Raw genomic sequence first — 19,055 nt, 5'->3', positions numbered from 1 at the left:
TTTACTAATCATTGATCGAGATACTTATCTGTTAAACGACAATCTACAGACTTTTTAAGTGGAAATAATATAACTGTATATAACATGAAAGAATCTGTAGCTGCCTTTACTGCTCAAACTGATTTCGACGAAAATAGAAAACGTAATACCTAAAACTAGAGGTGAACTGCAGGCAAACGACCTGTTAAAGACTGATTTTAAATACTTCTTAACGGTGTCTCAAAGATAATACTATTTGTTGTTCCATCACATTGTAGAAAATGTAATAATATTGACAACATACAAAAGATAATTGTCCAAGGCCCGTGAAGGAAAAATTTAGTATTTTAAATGTACAAGACTGCATAAAACGAGATTTTCGGGTGACTGGAATTTTCAAATTATTGAAGAAAAAAAAGGCACGAGCTAAAAGAAACCTAGAAATGCCAGTAGAAATTTTTGTGCAATTCTAAGAAAAATTCGAAGAACACACTTAAAAAACAGTATATCGGTTTTCGATAAAATGGTGGAGCTGGAACAAATTGATTCCTTTGATAACTAAAAACTGTTATGGGCTATTTCAAAAAATATGTAAAGTAATATTCAAAACTGGAAGTATCAGAGTTTGAATTGTATAAGAATCGATAGTTTTTTTTTCTTCTTGTGCGAATCATTCCCAACGTCCATGAATGGATGAGAAAAAGCAAAATGCAACTCACGCAAAACTTACGGAAAGAAATAATTTTGAAACGAAATAAATATCAAACTATGGAAGCCGGCCTTTTATATAGCTAGTGAGATTTTATTCCCCCGTATTTTTTTTATTAGTCTACAGCTTGTTTTTATATAATGTTGGCATTAATTCTTCTCAAAACTCCTAATGTAATTGTCTACGTCACTGTCGATTTATCAGAGATTACACTCACTCATTGATGAGTGGACGGAGCGTAGAGAGTATACGTCAATGTAAAAAGAGAACGCAGTAATACCATTAAATGCGAATTATTTATCTTTAATTAAGTATTCGCTTCCGAAATTGTTGGCGTGTACACCTTGTCTTCATAGTCACGAAGTGCGTTTTTATTTTTTTTTCAACGCATACTTTGTCCCAACACTGCCAGTTTCTCAGATCGACTGTCATAAAATAAAGGTTTTAGGAATGCTTTATGCATATATGTTTTGTACAATTCGTTTGCTCTTCTCAGTCGATTGATGTGTGTGATTTTAATCTGCCGCTCGCTAATGGTGCTGAGCTGATTAAAAGTTGAATGAAAATTTCCTCCTTTTCTAAACACAATCCCCATTGGTTGTTGTCGACAACCGTTATTATAAGAAGGCACCTTTCTAGATGGCAGTCTCCTGCCAGAGTTCGTAGTCGCGTCCTACTGAGGCTGACAAACATTTTTTTCATAAATAGGATTCTAGGCTGCAGATGCTTTCCAATATACTGTTTGTTATTCTCTTATTCTATTAGCCTTCTCATTACCCTCAACAGACAAAATTGCATTCCTCCAATTTTGTTGTAGTCTAGTAGCAGTAGCGATCTCACCCATTCCGCTTAGAATGCAGTGAGAACTTCAAATACACACCTTTTTGCACCTTGTACCTGTGTACCTTAGGAGAACTTTACCAGTTTACGAGATTAATTTACCAGATTAGCCAACGAGGCACAAGGATATTTCCTCCAGTACCACTCCAGTACGTCCAGTCTGCTGTTTTAAGAGGAAACGGAATATGACATGAAATAACTTAAATTCTTTCTTACACAATCACATCGCAAGTTTTCGAAAATTTGCCATATTATTTTGCGCAACAAAACCAATATCACGCTGTTGAGACTTTTTATCATTTGTCGCACTTCATCATTAAGTGGCGGTAAGAAATTTCAATCGATCTAGATAATTAATTGTTCAGTGGGTGTCGCGAAAACAACACACAAGTCCAATTCAGGTAGAAGAAGAATACTGGCAACTGACCTCTATCTGCCGCGACACCATTGCGATCTACTAACAAAAAGATGGGCGACCTCAAAGGAACCGAGGACGTCGAAGAAGTTCCTAAAGAAGAAATTATAAATAAAGGTATAACTCGCCCGTGTGCAGACTTGCTTATGGTTTATTGTCTCCTTTTTAATTGATGCCATTAAAGAATATGTATTCAAACTTCGCGAAAATGTTTGATGCTAGTAAATTGGATCGGCATTTTCTTAACTTAACTATTTAATATTAGATGAATTCGCCCTTGGAACGTTCGAAAACAATCGACTTGTTATCTCTCGAACCTTTGTTTGAAATAATAGCAGTTTTATCGCAAAAAATATGTTGGCATTTTTCTCGTAAAGCTGTCAATTTTTTCCAAAATATAATGAACCATCGGTATGTTTGAAATATGATATTATTATTTAATAAATAAAAAGTAGCCCAAAAATTTTCTTTTTTTTTTGGCCTAAAATTGATAAAACCCAGCTATAAAATTAATAACAACAATACACAATTCATATATTACACAGGTCTATAAAATTTAACTTTTAAAAAAGTGAAAAAAAAATACTTTTTGAGTTAATTCTTCGTCTTTTTGCCAGAAAGCTGCGTTGTCTCTCTCCCTGTTCATGTGTGACAACAGGAAATGCACTTTCACGCCCATATTACAACCTGAACGATGAAAATGTTGTTTCATATTTTGAACAATAATTTCGTAGTTTTCGATTTTAGAGTTCCCAACAAACTTACCAATTTGTTCTTTAAATGACATTGGTCAATGTGCTTTGAAAATCCTTGTCTTTGCATAATGTTCTTATCTGCGGCCCAACAAAAATACCGTCTTTTATCTTAGCATCTACTTCTTCAAGTCAAACTTGATATAAAGAGCAGGCAGTAAAACTTTTTTGGGGTAAATTAAGTTATCTCATAATACATTTTTGCTACCAGGTGTAAGGCTTGTTCTAGAGGGCCATTCTATTTGAGTGCAATGTCTTCAATTTCTTCTTTCGATACTTATACGTTCTAGAACACTAGAACTACGCATCAATGAAGACCACAGCCACGAAGACTAACACAAGCAAAATTAACATAAAGGGATTACAACGCCGTATTCATTCTGTTGCTTTGCAGAGAAATGTAATATTAATAAAAATCAGTTCATTTAAAAACCATACCTATATTATATACTATATTATATATTATATAATAAAGTATTAAAATATATTTTTTTAATAAATAAAAGCGCTATAAAAGAAATGACGCGATAAAGCAAAAATATGGCTCCCAAAAATATACAAATAAGCAAACAGCTTTCAAACATCAACATCACTGTAGAACTGTATAATTAAGTACCTAAAGCCACACACAAGCACTTTTAATGCTTCCGTGCTTATTACTAACGTGTACATATTTGTAATATTTGTCTAATTTTTATTTTGTTAAATGTTCTTCCAATCTAATCTAATTTGTAAATTATTTCAATTCTTCATTTAGCTTTTAGCAACCTTCACGATGTAGTTAATGTTTTTGCTTTTTTTTTTTTTATTAACAGTAGAATTTTTTCTTTATTTTGTCTGCAATTTAAGCGGAAAGTGCTAACAAAATTAAATCTTGACTCCGCTCGTTGAAATATTAACAATAAAACAATATTAAACCTAATTTTTAAGATATTGAAAAATTCACTCATTACATTTTCTCAGGACCTCGCTATGGAGTTAGATACACCCAGGCACTGATGATGTTTTTGTTACTTTCCATCGGCTACGCGATGAGGGTGAATTTGTCGGTGGGAATAGTCGCTATGACCAAAAACGACACTAGTCCAAATCCTGATGTCCCGGTAAGTCCTTTCATATGGTCGTCTAAATTCTATGCATCGTGATTAAACCAGCATTATGATGTTCCAAATATTTGTCGATATTAATTATCGAATATAGTGGAAATACCGATATCGAAAATTTAAATATGTTTTAAACACTTATGCATTCAAGTGGTTGCGCATGATATGAATCGAATTCTTTAATTATTCCGTGTTAGAACAGATGATTTTGTTCGCTCAACTGGTTCGATTTTTTTTATCATATGATAAATTTTGTCGCATCTATTCCTGAAACTTATGGATTTAATGAAGCTTCTTTTTCTATGTTTCACCCAAATGCTCGGCCCTAGCTCCAAACACAACGAGCAACCCTAAACCACAAAATTACGAAAACCACTCGTCCCCAATTTGGCTATTCAACAAACATAAACAGCCTCAAATTCCAAATTGTAGTTTCAAATAATTTAAAAATGAATTTCAGTAATGAATATCTATTAATTAAATTAATACTTGAAGCAAATATATTTCTATTTTTAAAAAATATGGTGGTGTCTGATAATTTTTGGACCGGACCCCGTATATTGATTCTGAATACAAAACTAAGTTACGCAAAAAATTATTTGGAGAGATTGTACCTTCAAATGTATCGTTTCCAAAAAGAACCCATATCTCAAAATGGGAAAGGGCTAGGGAGAAAAGCCCGTTTGTGCTATACCGGGTGGCACAAGAAAATGGGAACACTCTATAACTTTAAAACGGCTTGAAATAGCGATACGAAATTTACAAGAGTTAATATAGGCCGAAACGACAGTAACTTTCAAATTTTAAATGGCACAACCTGTATTTTTTTGCATTTTTGGATTCAGGATTTTGGATACAAGATGACAGATGTACTTTAATATAAAAGGGCAACAAAAAATGATAAAGTTAATATGGATTCCGTCAGGACCAACCGCTCTAGTTTTAATTTGAGTGGGAAAGTGTGCAATTTTCGATTCTGAAACTCCAGAAAACTGAAATTTATCTTAAGGATAAGGAGAGTTCTCATAATAGTCGATCATTGGCGATGTTGAATTTGAAATTGGAATAGAGTTAATAAAAGACTTCTTTCCAGTGTTTTTTATACTTTTTATCACATTTAAAATTTTTTATTTATTGTTTAGAGAATGGATTACTTCGTTAGTAAAGTTTCTAAGCTAACGGGCCTGATATTCAGGTGTTTCTTTATTTTTGCACTTAAATTTGCCTTTATTTCTTAATTTTATTAGAAACTTAGTGTTTTCTGTGATTCAAGGCGTTTTTAATGAAGAAAGATACTTTTTCACCAATATAATTTAAGTCAAACACATTACGCCAAGATATTTTAGGGAATTATCCAAAGAAATAATATCTACATTTTTAAAGTCTCCTGGCTGGCTCCACTCGATATGTCCGCGCACTCAACTCAACATCCGCAAAAGCGAATTTGTGATCCGAAATATTGTTAGTGCTCGACCTAATGACTTTTATCTATTTTGAAAGTAATAGGTGACCTATTAACTTTTTACTGGTACATGTTTCTCTAGTCGGCCCATCGATGATCTGCTCTAGCTCCAACATATCTAAGAGATCCAGGTATTAAATTATCAGTTTGTGGAAGAAGGTGTAGACATAAACTTTCCAATTCATCAACAGATATATTTGGACTAAAATTTGGGGGCCTATAGACACCTAATGGTTAAATTTTTTGATTAATTTTGTTTCTTTGTTACTAAGGATGAACGTCTTTTCAGTTTTTTTTGTTTTATAAAAAAACATATTGAAAATTTTTGAAAATTGTGAGGTTCTGACCATCATAAATACTATTTAGCGGGTCACCTCATCATAAGAAAAAAAGAATTCTTTACTTGTCTAATGGCAAATAGCATTTAATCTAATGAACTACTAATTTTTTACGCCCTAGTGGGAACAAAAGCTTTTTAAAACCGGTACTTTTTCTGCAATATTTTGACACCAAAATTTTCAAAATCCGTTCAAAAATAAGCTCACAGGAAGGAAAAACCCAGATAAATAAATGCTTTTTTTATAAAAACAAAATATTACTTAGGTGGCTTTGCTTCTATTCAATACTAATTGTCAAGCCGGTAAGATTAAAAATGCAAAAGAAACTGTCGACAAGCTCATGCAGTGGAAAAAAACTGATTAGTATTTAAAAAAAAAGTAAAAGCGAAATGGGGAGTTTCTTCTGATATTAAACGATTAGAATTTTTCGTTGAAAGTGTTTTATTAGGGTAAAAAGTTGATATGCTTTTGGAATATATATATATATATATATATATATATATTATATATATATATATATATATATATATATATATATATATATATATATATATATATATATATATATATATATATATATATATATATATATATATATATATATATATATATATATATATATATATATATATATATATATATATATATATATATATATATATATATATATATATATATATATATATATATATATATATATATATATAGTAGTCAAAAACTAACATAGGTATTGTATGTGTTCGTACGTCATTTGGTACAAGCACTTTTTACCGGAAACTTAGAAGAACAAGAGAATAGAAATTTTTTTTCTTTTCAAATTTTTGGAATAATTCAATATTTTGAAAATCTGTTAGAAAATAAAATCTCAACAATGTCGGTAGAATCGATTTGAAAGTGGCATATCAACGTGTGTTACTTTGACACAAAACATCGAATTAATTTATTTTGGAGCTTTGTATTTATATAATTATAATTTATTTTGGAGTTTTGTATTTTATTTATTTGTTTTTATTAAAATTAAATAAATAATTAATTTGTTTCAAGATGACACTTTCATAGAATGTTTTTGAAATGTCCTACTTCTTGTATACGACACTCCCTGGCTCTATATTACATTCGTTGCAATTCTTCCTAACATTTCTGGAATTATACTATCAAAGGCAGCGGATAGTGTACTCCGCAATTTTTGTAGGTCGAACACTGGACTTACACAAATAGTGTTTTTCACGTACCTACAAACAAAAAAATCTTACGGTGTCAAGTCCGGTGATCGTGGGGACCAATTGACTGGACCGTGTGACCATGACGTAGGTGTTCAGTGACATCTCCAAAATTATGGGGAGGAGCATCATTCTGCTGAAAATACATATTTAATTTAATTGTAAACATCGTGCACCAGTGAAGGCACCATGAAAAAAAACTGGTCCAATAATTCGCCTTCCTATATCTCCTGTCCAAACATTGATTCCGAATAATTCTTTGATTATTTAAAGACCAGTATCTGTTGTTGGTTAAACATAAATAATGATTTAATAATCGTGAACAAAATTAAGTTAACGAAATTATTATTCTCGTCATGTTTATTTAACAGCCAATTACAACATTCTTCTTACAAAGTCGGCTACATAAAGATGTTGATGAAGGTTATACTTAAAAGAATGATAGTTGTTTTTTTTATTTAAATTCTCCTCACAGATTCTAATACCACTTCTCTTAGCGACGCAGCTGGATTTATGTTGACGTGTCCCAAAACATTGATTTCCATTTCCTCACTTATAAGAAAATCATCATGTTATTTCGATTATTTTGTGGATTTCTCATTTTCAATTCCAGCTTTCTAAAGAAAAAATGTGCAGGAAGGCGACGTCCCGCATGGCGGGCTGCATACAATGCACGAGCATCTCGAGAGTTTTTTATGCATTCCCCGTATATCAGAAACATATCAACTTTTTCTCCATTTGTAAATTGGTTATTGTTTTCCATGATAAACCAAATCGGTAACAAGACACAATCGATAATCAGAGAAAAATATCCAAACTGTCAGATTTTTCAAACATGCCGATGATGAATAGAAGCAAAACTACATAAATAATATTTTGTTTTTATATAAGTGTATTTACTTATCTGGTTTTTTCCTTCCTGCGAGCTTATCTCAAGCCGTTTAAAAGTTATATAGTGTAGTGTCACCCGGTATATTCTATTTTTAAAGATAAGTAAATTACCAAGTGGCCGAAGGTAAGGTTTCCTTAGGATATAACGAAAATTTACACCTAAGGTTGGAAAATTACATATATGAAATAGCTCAAAGGTACCTCGAAGAAACTGGATATCTTTAAACCGGATTAAAATTGCAGACATACGACTGGGACAATAAGAGCGTAGTCCTCTCTTCCTTCTTCATGGGTTACATCATCCTCCAGGTGGGAGCTGGCGAGCTTGGGAAAAAGTACGGTGTCAAATGGTTCGTCGTTGTGGCAATGTTGATGAATTCCGTCGCTTGCATTTTGACCCCGAAAATGGCTGACGTGTTCGGTTCGTACGGTGTGATGGCCTGCAGGATAGTCCAAGGATTGTTTCAAGGATTTTTCTTTCCGTCCGTGCACAATATTCTAGGGAAATGGGCGCCGCAGAACGAGCGGTCCACCATCGGAAATATCGTATTTACTGGTAAAGGGTGCAAACGAGAGCTGCTTTCCCTTGGACACCACGATTTAATATTTCAGGAGTAGCATTTGGTACTATAATAGCTACACCCGCTACGGGCTTGATTTCGCAATCGTGGGTCGGCTGGCCGGTAGCATTCTATCTTTTCGGGGGACTAGGTATAGCTTGGAGTGCACTGTGGGCGATAATAGGAGCAAATAACCCTAGGGAGCACAAGTCAATTACCCCCGAAGAAAGGAACTACATCGAACGTTCCATCGGAACAATCGAGAATGAAAATGTAGGCACGCTCAGGTTTTTTGTATGCACTTAATGAGGTCATATTTCATTATATAGAAACATCAAACCCCATGGAAAGCAATCTTCACTTCCATGCCAGTGTGGGCTATAGTTGTAGCCAATTTCGGGCAAAATTGGGGGTACGCCACATTGCTGACTGAAATTCCGAACTATCTCGACAAAGTCTGCGGAATGGAAATGTCTAAGGTGAGCTGAGATTTTGAAGTGATAACTTTAATTTCTTCTAGGATGCAGCTAAGTCATTTTCAACTTTTAGAATACCTGGCTATCTGCAGCGCCATACGCGGCGTATTTTATACTGGGCTTAGGATTTGGGCCACTAGCTGACTATTGGATTGTACACAAGTATTTCTCAGCTGGAACTACGAGAAAAATCATGAATTCCATCGGTAAGAATTTTCAGTAGCTGGTCGTAAATTAATCTCACGGTTACATTGCTTCTGGAGAACAATGACAATTTAACTACATTTTAGTTTTTGATCATAAATTATTTTTAGGCGTCGTTGTGCCTGGTATAGCTTTGGTAGTGTTGGGTTTTATACCAGAAGATCAAGTGGCTTTATCCGTCGTCCTTCTCATCATAGCGGTTGGCGCAAACTCAGCAGTCCTATGCGGCTTTCAAGTAAATCACGTGGATCTTTCTCCGAAATATGCCGGTACATTAATGGGATTAGGAAACGGTTCATCAAATATATTTTCGATTATATCCCCGTTGGTGGTGCAAGCTGTAGTTACAGATGAGGTAAGAACCGCACTGACAGGGTAAGGAGAAATTTGTCTATAATCGCGACTGTTTAATCACAGAGTGACAAATCATTATGGAGAATAGTTTTTATCATCGCGGCCGGATGGTATGTAGTGTCGGACATATTCTTCCTCATTTATGCGTCTGGCGAAAGGCAATGGTGGGATAATATAGAAAACACGAGCTCGGATGCTGATACAGTGGTCGTGGAAAATCTTTCCAAGGGAAATAAGTAAATCTCATCTAGAATGTAGGTCGCGCATTAAAATTGTACATATGTAAGAGAATAAATAAATGACAGCTGTTACTTTTACATTTCTTTTAAGTAAATTGATATCTTTTGGGTTCTGAATACGATGTTCGGTCCACTTGATCAAGAAACTAGGTGGATATTGTACAAAATACACCAATACGTGATTTTTTTATTTGAAAGTTATATATCTACTAAAATAGCTCTATATAACGCAAATTTTGCATAAAATCCAGCTTGTGTACTAACTATTGGAGATTTGAGTGCAAAACACAAAAAATAGGAACAGTATCGGTTCTGTGTAGATTGCAAAATAGTATAGCAACTTGCTAGCAATTCAAATAAATCTCTTCGCCGAGTATTGGTACTATTTGGCTAACACATTTTCCAAGCACCATGGATGTTTTGCAAACTAAGCAAAAGCGCAGAGTAACATGCATAATTTGAAAACTTTTGTGATAATACTTATACAGACGACGATTTTCTATAGAACTGACCAGATAGATAGTTTTCAAATCGTGGTTGCTTTAGAACTAGTCCATTAACCATTTTAACAGTAACTTCAATTTTGTGAACTTTAAGAAATGTAGATAGTTTGCTGTTAGGTATTCTGAAGAACTGTAAGAACGTCGATAATTTAATCGATCTGCTGTATAAGTTTCTGCACAACTCATCAATCTGATGTGTCAAAGAGAGATTAGTTGGAGCAATCTTTTTGAATGAGAGAGTAAATTTTTATAAGAGTTTCCCTTGCGCATCCGGCAAAGAAAAGGGACTATCGTTAATGTAAACGTCATAAAGGCTCGAGAACCGACCCCTGTGGAACACTATGCCCCATTTGCAATACACTGTCAGTTATTGATGCCATTCCATTAGATCTATTGAAAATGGTAAGCTAGGTAAGTCTTCAGGAGTTTAAGTGGAGTGCCTCGAACCTCATACCACAACAACTTATGAATCAACACGTGGTCCACACAGGAGTAATTGCCATATATTAAAAACTCGAACTTCCCCATCTACTGTGGCTACAATTTAATTTCAAATATTGTAATTTTTAGATTTTTTGATAACTGTTATTATCTGCGGAACTCTCGTAAAAAATTAAGTACTAATGCGATTCCGCGCTTATTGTGTAACACCTTTAACAGTGGTACAGGTACGGTCGTAAAAAGTTCGCATAAACTGGAGATTTGAGTGGCGGGAAAACGAAACTGAAATTTTACAGCGTTAACGTTATTAACGGAAACCGCAGCAACGCATTATATCAATTTTTACAAACGTGACGCATACGTGTGAAAATCACCTTCTGTTTATCCGATTTGAATATCGGATGGGTGTTTAATTTCCCCCGTACGTTTGTAAATCGCGTTGAATAAACATTCCTTTAAGGAACTGAAATTCAAATATTGTCATAGGAGAATCATAACTATTTGATTTTCCCGGATGAGTGTTACAATTTTTTTTATATTAATTTACGTTATCGATTGTACAGGGCGAACGAAGCTCCAAGTCGCGAATATATTATCAGGAGAGATAATAGAAAATATTTTTTGAACTTTTTTTTAATCAAGTTGCAACTATATTTATCTTTGATTTGGATTTTTCTTGCAGACGAGTATTACTTTTTTTTTATCTTAATTAACGTTGTTAAAGGATTACAACACGGTAAGTAATCACAGAAAAAAGAAGGAAACGATAAGTGATATTTTTATTAATTAATTTATTAATTTAAAACTAAACGAATTGGAAACAAAATTCTCAATATTTCTCAAAACGTACTGGAACGATTAAGTATCTCCAAAACTCCGAAAGCTGAAGCAAAAAAAAATCAGTGAACATAGGAAACATTTTTTTATTTCTTACTCCAAAAAAGTCAATTATCAAGATTATATTAAATGACACTTTATCTCAGAACGTGTAAAAAATATAAAGAAATAATAAGCCAAAATTGTTCTTATTTTATTTTTTCAAATATTATTTGTTTTTTTTTATTTTTCGGTACGTCCTAGACCATATTTCAGTAAAAAGTACTAGAATGATAAAATATCTAAAAAAATTCCATAAGCTGGAGCGATAAAATTCAGTGACGATTATGAAAATAGGAAACTTGAGAGTTGTATCAGTGAAAGGTTGGCAAAATATGATCGCAAAATCTGACAACATTGCTCCCAGGTATTAAATTTAATCGTTATCATGAGATATTTAAGCGTACCGATACTTTTTACTAACCTTATACTAATATTATCCTTCAAAACTGAAAAAGAAGGAACAAAATGTATTATAATATAATTTAACGTGACCATTTATTCCATTTTAACCTTGTTTCTCTTACTGACATGTTGTATCGTTTCTCTAGATGAATCGTGGCAAGCTTTACCAGACATTTTCTTTTAAATAATCAAACAATTACATTAAAGAGTAAAACTTAAGACGTCATATGACATATTGTTATAAACACTTTGAAACAATTTTTGCTACGTGCTAAATCTTTACTGGTCTTATCGCAAGGAAGCATGAAAATATGCGCCGTAAGAAATGGAAGAATGGGTGGGAAACATCACGTTTATTTATAGTCCATTACTCAAGAAGTGTCGTATGACAAAAACAGAGTTGATCGCTACTTTCTAGACCTGCATATTTTTTCTACAGTTTCCTAAGCGCTCCGCATACTACGCCCTACAATTAAACGTTAACGTCAGACTATTTTTTCAATTTATGTTTTATATAATACAAAATCTGGATTGCATTATTTGCCAAGTTAGCAAATTTCCCTATCGAACACACACTATTTGCACATCCCAATCAACGTTTAATTCACCCCATAGCCGGTTCCATGAAAGTCAAAAAGGCGAGGAAATGCAGTACAACAAACAAATTGATAAGAACATTTTAAAAATTTCCTTATATCTCTTCAAAGTGTTAAAAACATTCAATTTATTTCTTTTATTCCGATGTTTTTGGCACTTACGATAACAATAATGCAATTAAAGCAGTCAAATTTTTTTTTAAAAAGTCAAAAGCTTATCTACCACACGTCCAAACCTAATTTTGTTTTTTTACTGTTATAGGATGGACGGCAATTTTCGATATCGCGACAAAATACTATCGCCTAAATTTTTAAATGGACCTATTAAAACCATCAAACAGACATCGTTCTGATACAGGATGGAAAGAAATAGTGCCTAACGAGTAGCTAATTATCTTTTTCCTGCTAATTAGAGTCGAAAAATATGAACGAGAAAGTAATGAAAAGATATTGGAAAAGCGGTAAATTTTTTGTGCCTGCAAAATTCACACAGTTAACTTTGACTCTCCATTTGCGTTGCTCAATTGTTAATGCATAACTACTCACCCTGTAAAAAAGCGTCCATCTAAATTTCCGTATAAATCGGTGGAAATCATCTTGAACGTTTTACTATCGCCGCTGACCGATTCAAACTTGCCATTGTTGTACATATTTTATTAGTCGCCGATAACTGCAAAATTCCGTTGCTTGCAAAAAATTTAGTACAACTTTTTGACCCCGTGAGTTGCGAATATGTCGTTGACAGTTTTCGTTAGTTTTGGTTATTTTTTGTGAGACAGTGAGTTAGTTGATGGTGGCGGTGAGATGACCACTGGTGAAAACGTTCGTGAAGAAGTGAAAAGGGATATTGGGAAAATTATGGAAAAAGGTAACTTTCCTATTGACTGCAGTCGAAACTTCAATTCATTAACTTATCATCATCTCTAAAAATCGGGGAGTATATAACCGAAACAACTTCGAATGAACAATTTTCTAAGCACGGAATATAATTATTTTAATTTAATACAAAATTAAATTTAATAACAATTTTTTTGATATACAATTTCCTTTTTCTGCGAAATTCCCGAATCGTAAATAAATTCGAGGTTTATCAATAAACTCGTTCTGTTCCGTCATGGTACGCATGTTTACAAACAGTTAGTTGCTACTTACATTAAAAAAAAAACTGGGGTTTAAAATCTTGGCCCATACAGTTAACAAAAGCTTTCCATTCTTTCTGATTTCATTAATGTGAATCAAATCTCCAAATTTATACTCGAGAAAAATAAAAATGTCTCTTATTTAATTGTATTTATCAAGTTTGATGTGGCTACACTCACGTTCAAACAGATTTTTATAAATAGCCTCTGCCTTTAATAAATTGTTTGTTGAGGGGTCCTTATTAAACCCTTATTAAATATACGGAGATTACTTATAAAACTATTCAAATAGTATTTAATTATATTATAATAAAAATAAGATTCGCTATAATTAAAAAAAATATTTTTCACGATTCTAATTCTAAATAACATTTATAGTAGGAGTCAGGATGATGATGATAGATACTGAAAATAATAATCTGAAATATTTTTCGACGAATAAAAAATATAAATCTTTTTCAGTTTTCACACTAGATACTTATATATACATTTCCCATTAATGGAAATTTTACAGAGAAACTTTTCCCATAAAAATACCATAAGATTCTTGGACGCCTAGTTAGAAAATTAATACAAATACAAAGAGGCCGTACACCTAAAATAATGCTATATTTTTTATACTATTACTATAATTTTTTTAATTTTTTATTTAATTACATCCAATTAAACACTATTATTGAACCCTGCGCAGATAACTTATATAGTATATTTTGCTCACAGTTGGAGGACAGACTAAATGTTTTCGTTGTTAAAACATTATTTTTATTTTAATAATAATCAAAATAACGTTTGTTATTTAACGTAAAAACACAAAATCTGCATATGGTCAAAGTTTCGAAGGAAGTATAAATAAACGAGAGTATATATAAAAAAAAGATATATGGAAGTTTACTTCAATAACTTAAATAGTTACACAATGCACGAAAAGAAAATAATTTTCATAATGGACTGCTGAGCACCCATAGAAGAAATAAAAAAAAAGATCCTATTTTTTGATCCAACTACTTACGCAAAAAATCATTAAAATTAATATCATGACAATTGTTATTCGAGAATTAATTAAAAAAAAATTGTTTTGCTATTGTTATTGCGCTTTTTGTTATAAAACCAAGAAGGATGCCGGTATTAAGAAATTTTGAGCAATTTTCTTCTGTTGGACATATTAAGCCAAGTTCATTAAGTTGTGGAATAGCCGACTCCGTCGTTTCATACCAAAAGAAAAATCTAATGGGCGAATTCTTCATTTTCAAAATTCAACTCTATAAGAATCTCGACAGTCTAGGCAAGGTCACTTTTGGTTTAAATATAATAAAATAAGAGAGTCGCTTCGTATTTCAAACAAGATAATGCATGCCGAGATAGATAGCTCACATCTGCTCGCCGAGTGCCCTGCCTTGACATGGGCAAGATTGGGAGTCTTCGGAACGGCCCTGATCGATCCGGACTCAGTGCACGGTATTGGGCTAAAGGAGTAGCTGACCTTCTACAGGAGGGGCGGCATTCTGGACGCCCTCTAGAGCGGCCTGGGGGCACAACGGGCCAATCTGGTGGCCTAAGTGCTTGGACGCCCGCGAGGGCGCCCCCCTTTAATATCAATACCAATACCAATAGATAGCTCTTAAAGAACAACAAAATATTTTAGAACTATGTGACATATGGCTGGAAAAGCAATGACTAGGCCAACGATTACTGAAAAAAAATCCATATTTCGTTAACGCTACTTTTGTTTTTAAAAAAATAATAATTTTGATGATGATTTGATTTCGAAGGAATAAGTTTCAACAGTGTTAAAATAACTTTCATAAATAAACGATGTAACACACTGTATAAAATTTCTCACGTTTAGCATCGTGGACTTGATATCGCCTATTTTACGAGCGCAGCAAAATCCATAAAACAACGATAAATCCTATAAATAAAACTCTGTATCTCTTCTTAAAAAAAATGTTTTCGCCGATAACAGCCGAGGAATATGGGTCGACCCCCTCATTGAAACCGCCAACGATCCGTTATTTTTATTTTATTCTTACGAAATTCCCAAAATCGACTCATTTCCGTAAACACAGATAACGATAAATCTCTAATGGTTACTTTGGTTCAGGACCACGACTGGGATGTAGACACGTGCAGATGATTTTGTATTTTCTGCTAATGTGCAACACTTATTGCATGAGGTCCGCGCTGTCAGTCGCCATCGTTGCCATGAACGACAATTCCACCAGCGAAAATCAAGATATCCCCGTAAGTGTTCAACTTCATTCGGAATTAAAATTAAAAACCCTCCAAGCCCGAACTGTTTTGATTGTGGCAGATGCGCCGGGACAATGTTATATCAGCCTATCGTTAAATATTCCCAATAAATTATTGTTCCATAATGCCAAACATCAAAATAAGATTACTTTCCAAAGTAGGCCAATTAATGTTTACCCAAATTTAAACTTTCAGACGTACCATTGGACCGATCAAAGTATTGTACTCTCAGCCTTCTTCTGGGGTTACATAATTTTCCAAATTCCCGCTGCCCATTTTGGAAAAAAATACGGGATCAAGTGGATTTTGGTGGGTGAGTTGCCTTAACGTACCTTCCAGAGTTTCATACATTATCATCTGTTGTCATTTAAGGCAGCACAACACTGGACTCTATAGCGTGCATATTGATTCCAACCATGGCACATGCATTTGGATCTCAAGGCGTTATGCTGTGCAGATTTTTCCAGGGAGTTTCTCAAGGCTTCGTGTTGCCACTAGTAAACACATTACTAGGGCATTGGGCACCTCCTTCGGAAAGGTCTAGGATCGGAACGTTTTCTTATGCAGGTTCCACGATCAAACAACCCGTAACATTAATTCAATAACCATTTATTATCAATTCGTAGGATCGGTGTTCGGAAATATCGTATCGCTCCCGATAACCGGAGTGATATGCTCGAGCTGGTTGGGCTGGCCATTTTGCTTTTATCTGTGGGGAGCGTTCGGATTAAGCTGGGTATTCTTGTGGATGTTCTTTGGCTTCGACCGTCCAAGGAGTCACAACTCCATCAGCAAAGCTGAAATGGCCTACATCGAACACAGCTTAGGCCAGCAGCGTAATCAAAAGGCACTGAAAATTGTATGTACTCCATCGCTTATTATAATGTTTGAGTTTCTTGCAGATATACAAGATTCCGTGGAAGGAAATCTTTAAATCCGTGCCAGTATGGGCGTTAGTGGTATCCAATTTAGGGGTTAATTGGGGTAGTTCAGTATTCCTAACTCAGACGCCAACATTTTTGAATAAAATTCTGAAGTTCGATATCAAACAAGTAAGTCCTTGAAATAGTTAAATTTTTCCAGTGCTAAGCTCACTTGGTTCTAGAACGCTTTGCTCTCAGCAGCGCCATATTTGGCAATGTGGATATTTTCCTTTATATTCAGCTTCATCTGTGATATTAGCATTAATAGGAAGTGGATCGGTAGGGGAGCGGCAAGAAAGATCTTCAACACTATAGGTAATAGCAACTGAACTCTTCTCAACTGCTAATGTTCAAAGGGAGAAACACCAAAATAATACATTAGATTATTTCGAAAAGTTGGACTTGTATTAAGAAATCTGAAAGCCCATAGGAGATACGAAAAAAAGTTTCAAGACCCTGTATATTTTGAATCCTTGGTTTAAATAATATCTATTGATCCAGATATGGCAACGAAAATTTAACCACAAACTAAGGAGATGATGCACTACTCAATCGGTTTGAAAAAGACGCCTCAGCTTATACATTGAAAATACATATTTACAAAAATCGATAATTAAAGTTTATAGGCTACCTAACTAAGGTAACAAATTTTAACAAATAAATCTATAAAAAAAATAACTGAAAAGGGTTAATTCGGTACATAAAGTTGAGTTTAGAATGTTCCTCTTAAAATGCTCATTCCATCTGGCATCAAAACAACGAAGAAATATCAAAAAATTAAAATGTAGTTGGCTATGACATCACAATCTTTTTTTTTACGCATTAAGGTATAAACAAACTTTGTCATTCGTGTTTGTTTTTGTTGTTTTTCATATTCCTATTCAAAAATTTCATAGTTGTCAAGTTTTTTTTAGAATGTATTTTATTTGTTTTAAGTTATAGCTTTTTGGTTAACCTATAAACTTTAATTATTTATTTTTGTTATTAGGTATTTTCAATCAAGCTAGATAATTGACACTTTTGGGACATCCTGTACCAACAAAATTATATTTTTTTGAATCTTCAGTAGAATCCAAGAAACCTTTATAAGAAAATTTTTTTTATTTTCAATCAAGCTAGATAATTGACACTTTTGGGACATCCTGTACCAACAAAATTATAATTTTTTGAATCTTCAGTAGAATCCAAGAAACCTTTATAAGAAATTTTTTTTTCGAATCTCCGTTGGAGTTCTAGATCATATAGTGGATCGTTTTATTTGGCACTCGGTGTACACCACAAACCACAAAATGGATCATTCGCTTGTTTGCTCATATATTAGTATTTCAGTTCTGGGTCTCTGAATCTAGATTTGAGTTGGTGTTTTTGCCATCTCCTTTAACGAAAAAGCTGCTTTATGGGACCCAAAAATGATATCTTTCCAGGATCAGTGTGTCCGGCAATAGGTCTGCTAGCGGTAGGGTTCCTAAATAATCAACAGAAAGGGCTGTCCGTAACCATGTTAATCGTGGTCGGAGGTAGTACGGCCGGCGGATTCTGCGGTTTCCAAGTAAACCACCTAGATCTATCTCCCAATCACTCGGGGATCCTGATGGGTCTGAGCAACGGTTTAACCAGTATATTTTCTGTGATATCCCCCGTGATAGTGCACTACATAGTTACGGACCAAGTAATCAATAGAAATTTCTTCGTGGACAATCACTATATATTTCTGTTTTAGGAAAATCCCATTCAATGGAGGACAATATTTATTATCGCTGGGGTGGTTTACGTGATTACGGATATTTTTTACGTGATCTTCGCTTCCGGCAAAGTGCAACCTTGGAATGACAAATTCGATGAAGTTAAACAGCCGGTACCGGACAAGAAAAACCTTTCCTACACAAATTCACTCTTCTTCGTTGAGCTTGCAGACGATTGAAGGCAAATTTGATATTTATATGTATTTATTTATTTATTGTAAATATGTGATTATATCGATTTTAGAGCACGTGTTGTTTATTACTAGTGATATGAAAGAAAAATGGTGCAAAGATGATATATGCTAGGTCGCTAGTGACACTTAATAATATAATAATAAATAATTTTTTTATGATATTGTGAAAACCAATGACGAGGTGAGTTTTTATTATATTGTTCAAGGGAAAATTTAGTACAGTTTTATTTGAAATTTTTAAATATTTAATTTTGAAAACTTACAAAAATTGATTATCTCTCTATCTATAAAATGTGACATTGACAAATGACAATGCAACTATTTTAAAACAAAGCAATGAGAAAAACACTCCTTAAGGTTAGCTTATTGCAGACAATGACTTTAATTGTATCATTGAAGCCCGAATGAAAGCTCGATAAACGCCATAAGTTTATCAACGTAATG

At 33.6% G+C, this 19,055-nt stretch overlaps 1 protein-coding gene across 1 annotated transcript; it reads left to right on the top strand.

The window, feature by feature from the left end:
• The first annotated feature begins 1,874 nt into the window (after window positions 1-1,874).
• LOC132700078 (uncharacterized) lies at window positions 1,875-18,656 on the top strand. Its single transcript, XM_060667197.1, has 17 exons — window positions 1,875-2,060; window positions 3,659-3,798; window positions 7,953-8,265; window positions 8,322-8,542; window positions 8,599-8,748; window positions 8,819-8,951; window positions 9,060-9,304; window positions 9,367-9,539; window positions 13,143-13,231; window positions 15,604-15,743; window positions 15,948-16,065; window positions 16,125-16,319; window positions 16,379-16,599; window positions 16,655-16,804; window positions 16,858-16,990; window positions 18,100-18,344; window positions 18,396-18,656. The coding sequence occupies exons 1-17, from the start codon at window positions 1,997-1,999 to the stop codon at window positions 18,594-18,596; spliced, it is 2,931 nt and encodes a 976-aa protein (XP_060523180.1). The 5' UTR covers window positions 1,875-1,996; the 3' UTR covers window positions 18,597-18,656.
• Window positions 18,657-19,055: the final 399 nt, after the last annotated feature.

This window comes from Cylas formicarius, unplaced genomic scaffold, assembly GCF_029955315.1.
Source record: "Cylas formicarius isolate icCylForm1 unplaced genomic scaffold, icCylForm1.1 PGA_scaffold_3__17_contigs__length_32017465, whole genome shotgun sequence".
NCBI classification, from domain to species: Eukaryota; Metazoa; Arthropoda; class Insecta; order Coleoptera; family Brentidae; genus Cylas; species Cylas formicarius.
Note: the sequence above shows the minus strand (reverse complement) of the source record. Positions and strands in the feature narration are given on the sequence as shown.